Source organism: Papaver somniferum, chromosome 9, assembly GCF_003573695.1.
Source record: "Papaver somniferum cultivar HN1 chromosome 9, ASM357369v1, whole genome shotgun sequence".
Taxonomy (NCBI): domain Eukaryota; kingdom Viridiplantae; phylum Streptophyta; class Magnoliopsida; order Ranunculales; family Papaveraceae; genus Papaver; species Papaver somniferum.
In genome coordinates this window covers 175,031,435-175,039,278 of record NC_039366.1, presented here as the reverse complement: position 1 = coordinate 175,039,278, position 7,844 = coordinate 175,031,435, and the positions used below count along the sequence as shown (strand labels likewise).

Sequence of the window (7,844 nt, the reverse complement as noted above, 5' to 3'; positions counted from 1 at the left end):
ACTCGTTCCCACTTCAGTTTTTCAGTTACCTGAAGTTATGGTGCAGGCGAAGATATTTGTTTCCGTCTATTAAAGATTTTAGAGTTGTTGCGAATTATTTTAGGGTTGCGCATTATTTTTGTAATCACAAACACACTATTTAATTTATATAAGAGATTTTTCATTTATAATTGTTTCAGTGGTGAGTTTAGTTTTGGGTTAAGTTTCGTATAAGATTTTCTATTTGGAAGTTAAGATATTTGATTGAGATCTTTAATGCCTCATTGGATAGTTAATCACTTGGGGGCGCTACGGGTATCATCGTTCTTAGCCCTTAATTCCTGAATTCAGATTAGCAGGGTTCCATTATTATTGGATTTAACCACTAGATGTTTGATACATAGACGGAAATGCAGTCCTGTCCTGTGTCCCATGGTAAAATTTAAAGCGTGCAAATAAACGAAAGACCGAGAGAATGGAGGAAAAAAAGACACTACGGTTCATCTCGGGAGAACACTAAATCATCATCCTACTTAAACTACAGATCATTGGATTTCCTTGAGACGTTAAATAAATCCGAGAGATGTAGGATACTTCTATCCTCCAGGGTTGACGCAATTGGACGTCGGAAAAGTCTTCTCATTTAAGTATCAGTTTCGTTAATTTTAAAATTTTAAAAATGGAAATTGAAGGAAAAGAAGTCTAAACAAGGAAAAAGCATAAAGAAGAACGCTTTTTCAGCTAAAAGTAGCTTTTGTAGAGGCTCTCTTTTTCGTCGCTTTTGAACCTCCACGTGTCAGCTAATGTATGATATGAGTATTTAAACCAGGCTCATAAGTATCCACGTCGGATTACTAAGATCGCAGCGAGTTTTTCCCAACGAAACACGTAAGTAGATGCGGACACGTGTAAAGAGGTGTACGGCTAGAAAGGTTGGCTGAGAGAGATAGAGGCTTCAATGACACGAGGAGGGAGGGAGACTGACTTTTATAGCGCTTTAACTTTTCTCTTTTTCCTTCAACAGTGTGGGTCCCGCTTTCTTGGAAAAATGGAATATATAGATGGTGCTGGCTTACTCCTGGTGGTTTGGATATGGTGACCGGAGAATGACCGGTTTAACTGGTGAAGTGTTAAAGTGTAGTCGCTTTTGGCAGATAACGAGTGGGCAATCTTTCTCTTTTATGTGTGGTTCCATTTTTGACCCTGCACCAATTTTATGAGGAAAATGCAAGTCTAAACTCTCTATACTCTATTGCCGGCTCAAAATATTGAGACATAACAACGCTTATCTCACCATTTTTTCATTCTTTTTCTCTTGGGGTGCAAATGGACTCAACTCTTCCGTGCTGCTCCCTCCCTTTTTAAAAAGGAGATATTAATATTATTTTCTTAATTTAGACTATTTTTATATTACAACGAAAAAGTGGTATATTTTTTTCACAAATGAAGATAATATATATTTTCTCTTATCATATTATTTCAGAAATTATTTCGGAATAAACTGTATATCAAACCGTAACTCTCATATACAGTTTACTAGGAAATCCATAATTAGGTTAATTGAGAGATAAAGTTATTGAATAAAAACAATACAACATTTTGAAGTAATTTTCATAATCCTTTATTCATTTAGTTTTTGTAATGGCTAAACTGCCCTTCTATTTTTAAATTATTTTTTAATAAATAAAAAAAATTGTACTAAATTTTGAACTTACTTATATAAAGATTTTTTTTTCCAGAGTCGGCATGGTAGAATGAAGAATACTATGCCGATTCTAGATTGGCTGGTATGGAAACAGATGAACTCCATTTGAAAAGCTGTAAAAAGTTTCACGCTACAGTCAACATGGTAAATTATTTTAATGCCTACTATAAACTGTCAGTATTATTTATGTAATGAATACCGTGACGTCATTAAACTATCGACATTGTTTATATAATGAATATCGTGCCGATTATTGTTGATAAAGAACATTATAACCGTTCGACATGGTATTCATCAATTACCATGCCCATTGTTGACGTTGTTTCCAAAAAATGTAAAAAAAAAAGAAGAAAATATTTAAAAAACTTGTAAGAAACATTAAAAAGTACCCAACTTGTCGCTCGATTACTAATTAAAGCTTGTAAGAAACATTAATGCTTAAATTTTTAAAAAACTTATAAAAAACAATTTAATAATATTTAAGAAGGATAACTTAGATTATACTTTTGAGACACCCCTTGGAAGGATACCAAGGATGGAATAAACAGATCATTTTTTTTTGAAGCATGAATTAATAGATCATATCTCCCAATTAAATCAACTATCCCCAATTGTTGGTTCTTTACTAAAGTGTGTATGAATATATCCAATTTCCCTTCTTTATGTATCTGATATTTGTATTTAAAAACAACTAAATCGCATACAGTATTTGAATCTGACTATCTTTTAAGAAAATGGCGTGGTATAATCCAAAGAATGGCGATAACTAATCGGAAAAATCAGTATCATGTTCCAAGTCTTAACTAACCTTGAAAACCAATTTGTAAGAATAATTGTGTATATTATGTAGAGTATGTAGAAGGTCTGAGGAGACCTGAAAAGTAACTTACGAAAGTAGAGAGAAAGGAATATACTGGTGCTGCTTGTAACATATCATAAATAAATATTAAATTTGATATAAAATGGTCATTCTCTTTATTGTCACTTAGCTTCATTCTAATTTCTAACACAATTTTGTATAAATTATCCACACAGTCATATTTGTCCTCGATATTCATGTTAGAAATAACAAGTTAATTTTAGTTTTCTTTTTATAGTGAACCTCTACTCATAAGTTATGGAATATCATATTATGTGAAATTGTTATTCCATTAGAAATGCTCAATGCATATGTAAAATTCGACAGAACCATTTTATAATAACATTATTGGTTCTACTTAGAACTTGTGCAAATGTGAATAAAAATAATTAATATTTTAAAGAACTTTAATACACTAGATTGTCTCATGTGAGATGGTTTGGCCGAAAAAGAAAGAAGAAAAAAGTATAAAAATTGTTTGATAGGCATTGTTTTGGACATTGCCAAAACCAACCATGCCATTTTAGGGTTTCGGTGGAACCTATACCAGAGGGTCAATGCTATTCGAGCAACAAGGGATTCATTATTTTCTTAAAGTGGAAATGGAATCTCAGTTTTGACGGTGCTTGTCTAGAAAGATTCAAAAACATTTTACCAGTAAAGATGTTTCGTTTTGGAAATTACCGTTCTTGATTGCGTTGCATAGGTTATGAATGAATCATGATTAGTAGTTTTCATGAAAAGACAACCTACAATGCATCCATTGGACCAACCTAAACACTTGAAAAAACCATCGAGAGAAAGGAAACTTAAACTCCTTGCTAGCACATGAGATTTCATTACGATTATTATATCAATGCCGTTTTAAAATAAACAACGGTTAAGTTTCCAAAGTGGAATTATTTTGTACACGTACATACAAGATAAGAGTCGGTCATTGATATGAGAAATAATAACAAAAGTAAAAGTATACGGCTTTGCTACATACACAACGAAGTGTACACCGAGAGGGGATCCAACGGCAGAAAGATCACCCTCTCTGCATTGGGATAGGGGTGGGCAGAAGTGGACCCATCCCTCCATCACACGGTGCATACACTTCGTTGTGTATCTATCATTTTCGAAAAGTATACGAGAGATAATATTTATTTATATTGGAAAATCCAAGTATTCATAATTTTTTAAATTTTTCCTCTCTATAAATGCACCTTCGTATGCAAATAAACATTATTTTTTGTATATTTTATTGTTGTTACAATTTTTTATGCCAACATCTGACTCTTTGTAAATCTGTGATTGATTTATACATAGTTTCAGCAATTAATTCGGGTTAGGTTCTTTGGAAAAAACAAACAACTCGGAAACTTAAAAGAGCTATAACAAGCACGCAACAAATTTAACAGACGATACTTTCTTGGTTAGTACTTATTTCATCTGATACTGATGCAAATCAATCACAGAGGAATGACATCAACATATGGATCCACAATCTAGAGTTAGACCATAGTCATGTCCTTTTTTTCTTTTTTTTCGAGGTACTAAGGTTATTTCTGTCACTCCGGTGGAAAACCTCCACTCATCCGTGTGGGACGCAAGACTGTGATAGTGAAAAACATGACCTCGGCCGTTGGATCCACAACCCATGAAATTCGTGGCTCAAAAGCCATCTCAACACTGACTAGGACACCAGCTAGGAATATAGGTAACCTATTTCTCCGGTAAATATTAATTTATAAGTATTTATTAAAACACAAAAATAATGAATTGAAGAAATAAAATGTTAAAATAAATCCCTTTCTCTGTCACGTTCTTCGTGTTTTTTCCTCAGTGGTTTCTCTCTGAGACTTATTTTATTAAAAGTCTCTCTCTCTAATCTCAATCTCCTCTACTGTCTGTGTGTTTGTTAAAAGATATGTTCATCGATCTCTTCGTGTTTCCAAGGAAAAGTAGTAGAAACTGAAACCAGAAAGAAAAAGAAAAAGATAATTAGAGTAAAAAAAAATGACTACTGAGTTAAAAGATCCGGCTATTAAACTATTTGGAAGAACCATTCCGTTACAAGAAAGTCAGATTACAGTCGAGGCTGTTGAAAAATCCGATCTAGAAATTCAGATTCCACCACTCTTCTCTGAAGATAAGGTAACTTTTATTTATGTTTCTGATTTCTGTTAAGTAAGAAAAAAGCTGCTGTTTGGAGTGAAATGAGTAGTTTCTGAGTACGTGTTGATGATTGAAACTTGCAAAGTCTGTTCGGTTTCCAGACACCTTTTTTTTGTTTGTGCATCTCTCAATGGAAATATATGTATGTGTTTTTAAGTTAGCGTTGAGAAAACAAGTAAATCTTAGTATGTTTTTTTTCCCTTACTCAGTTATACTTGACTTTTGTTTCTAATGTTTTCAAAAAATAAAAATTGGTATCAAAGTTTGTATTTTTTTTTATTGAAGATTTAAATGAAAATATCATGTGTAGTTTTTTTTCTTCTTCTTCTGTGTGTTTAATTATATGTTTTTAGTAAATTTATCTGTGTGTGTGTGTGTGTGTGTTTTTTTTTGGAGTTATAGTTAGTAATTAAAACCCTGATTTGATTGGTTACATACAGCAGATAGTGATTTTTATGCCTCTGGAAACCTCTCAAGATATCATCTTAAACCTCAGATCTTACTGGTAGTTCTTTGGGGTGAATTTTGAGATTTAGTAGCAAAATACTACTGTGAGAATTTGTAATTGATGTTAATTTCATTATGAAGTATAGTAACCTGAGCTGTTTGATTAAATTCGTGTATGGTTTTGGGTTCTTACTTTTGACTTTGAAGTTATACAATCTTGATGCGTCTGTAGTTTTGGTGCTAAATAAGACCCATTGGCCTCAATGTATGGGAGTCTTTTGATTTATCTTGAATTGCCGTTTCATTAGTACTTTCAAGTTGTAATAATAGCAGTGATTCAGTATGCTATTCTTGTAGTTCCTTGACCATATCAAAAGAACTGTAGTCCGGTTCAGGATGACTCACTTGGAACTATCTGGGTGCCTTGCTTGACATGCTTCTTCTATATTCCACCCTTCTTCTTTTTCTAACCACAGAACCAAAAAAAGAAAAAGATTTTGGGTTGTCCACCTTTTTTTAAAACCACTCATGACACGCACTATTATGTCACTACTAATTGTCATGCAGAAATCGAATTGCATCCATGGCATATGACTAGTTGTATTGTGAAACCAACTGTGTTTTCTGTTCTGATACAGGACAGATGCAGAAAAACAACAAAAACAGATTCTAATGTCTCTTCTGTGGAAGACCCTTGCAAGGCTGATAAGCCTGTTTTGAGTATTGGTAAGGAAAACAACTATCAAAATTGCACCAAGGAAAACAAAGTTATGCTGGACCCCAAAAGTGAGGAAGACCAGGGCGGAAATGATTCAGGTGATCAAGAAAAGCTTCTTAAAAAACCAGACAAGATCCTACCATGCCCTCGCTGCAACAGCCTGGAAACAAAATTTTGCTACTACAACAATTACAATGTTAACCAACCTCGACATTTCTGCAAAAACTGTCAGAGATATTGGACTGCTGGAGGAACCATGAGGAACGTTCCCGTGGGAGCCGGACGCCGGAAGAACAAGCACCTAGCTTCACAATACCGTCACTTAATGATGTCTTCTGATGGAATTCCAACCAACCAGGTTGACTCACTCGACTCAGCCAATCACCAACTCTCACCTGGGGCAATTTTTACACCTTCTGCGCCTCTTAATGGAAATGGCAGTGTCCTAAGATTTGGTACAGAAGCACCTCTCTGTGAATCAATGGCAACTGTGCTGAATCTAGGTGACCAGAAAAGAAAAGTTGAGGTTGGTGCTGCACTTTCTGGAGAAACAAGAGAGGAACCATCCTCTTGTGATTCTTTCACGACTGCTACTCACCGCGAAGAAGAGTTGCCTAAAAATGGTATTCAGATGGAGCAAGGTGTTCTTCCGGCTTGTTTCAGCACAATTAATCCTCCACATCCTGCTTATTGTTACCCAGGTCCACCATGGGCCTACCCATGGAGTCCAGGTTGGAATAACGTAGCTGCCATGGCACCCCCTAGGTGTCCTGAGCTGGTCTGTGGTCCAGAGAATGGTAGTCCTAGGCCAGTTCAGTGGGGTCCAATGCCAATGGTAGCTGCTCCTGCCTTGTGCACCCCAAGCATGCCATTTCCGTTTATACCCGCCTCTTATTGGGGTTGCATGCCTGGCTGGGCTGCCAGATCTTGGAATGTGCCATGGGTTGGATCTAATGGAAGTATCTCTCCTTCTTCCTCCACTAGCAACAGTGGTTGTTCAAGCAATGGCTCACCAACATTAGGTAAGCATTCTAGAGATGTCAATCTACAAGGGGAAGAGAAAGCAGAAAAATGTCTTTGGGTTCCAAAGACGTTAAGAATTGATGACCCAGATGAGGCTGCAAAGAGTTCTATTTGGGCTACTCTAGGTTTCAAGCCAGATAGGAAAGAACCAATTATAAAAGGCGGTATCTTCAAAGCTTTTGAGTCGAAGACAAAAAACAAGGACCAAGCATCAGATGCTGAACAGGTCTTACAAGCAAACCCAGCTGCACTCTGTCGATCACAGTCATTCCAGGAAAACACATGAGACCAGCTTCTACTCCAAGGTTTATAAGTCTAATCTGGTACTGGTTACTCATTTTGTTTGTATCAAGCATACTTGATCAGCTTTTAGTTACTGGGTTTGTTGTGACAATGTTTTGTACTTGACCTAGATGGGTGAACTTTGACAGAAGCTGGTCTTCTGGAAAGTTCAATACAATTTGCTTAAAACTCTGTTAGTCATAAAGGGTGAGTCAGCAGCTTGCCAACAATGTTGTTGCTGTAAATAATAGAAATAGGGAGTGAGCAAGCAGTTGTTGATTTTATTTTGTTTTGGTGTTTTTTTAGCGGTAGTAGGAAACTGATGCTGACAAGGTCACCGGTATCATTACATAATGATTTCACCCTTCTTTATTATAAAGGCATCTGCTGATGATTAAGTGCTGTCTAGCATCTGTTTCGATTATAGACTATTGAAATGCAGATTCATGTGCTCATGTTTGGTTCAAACCAGCAAAAAGAGCTGACAAAAGGACCGCAGCGCTAGACACGTTATGTTGATCTTATATGCTGAAGATGGCCTGAACTTCTGTACCAAGTCTAATCAAGGTGAAGTTAAACAACGTTATCCAAGATTTGTGTCATGTTCCGGAGGGTAGCCCTTATCAATAAGCACTGGCGGGATGGCTGCTAGGTTATTCAGTGGCTTAGGA

At 35.8% G+C, this 7,844-nt stretch overlaps 1 protein-coding gene across 1 annotated transcript; it reads left to right on the top strand.

Annotated features, from left to right (window-relative positions):
- Positions 1 to 4,340: 4,340 nt before the first annotated feature.
- LOC113313689 (cyclic dof factor 2-like) lies at positions 4,341 to 7,545 on the top strand. Its single transcript, XM_026562483.1, has 2 exons — positions 4,341 to 4,682; positions 5,789 to 7,545. The coding sequence occupies exons 1-2, from the start codon at positions 4,545 to 4,547 to the stop codon at positions 7,175 to 7,177; spliced, it is 1,527 nt and encodes a 508-aa protein (XP_026418268.1). The 5' UTR covers positions 4,341 to 4,544; the 3' UTR covers positions 7,178 to 7,545.
- Positions 7,546 to 7,844: the final 299 nt, after the last annotated feature.

Excerpts from the sequence above, each read along its gene's own strand:
- LOC113313689 (XM_026562483.1), top strand. The coding sequence starts at position 4,545 with ATGACTACTGAGTTAAAAGATCCGGCTATTAAACTATTTGGAAGAACC. Across the intron at positions 4,683-5,788 it reads CACTCTTCTCTGAAGATAAG|GACAGATGCAGAAAAACAAC; the intron begins GTAACTTTTATT and ends GTTCTGATACAG.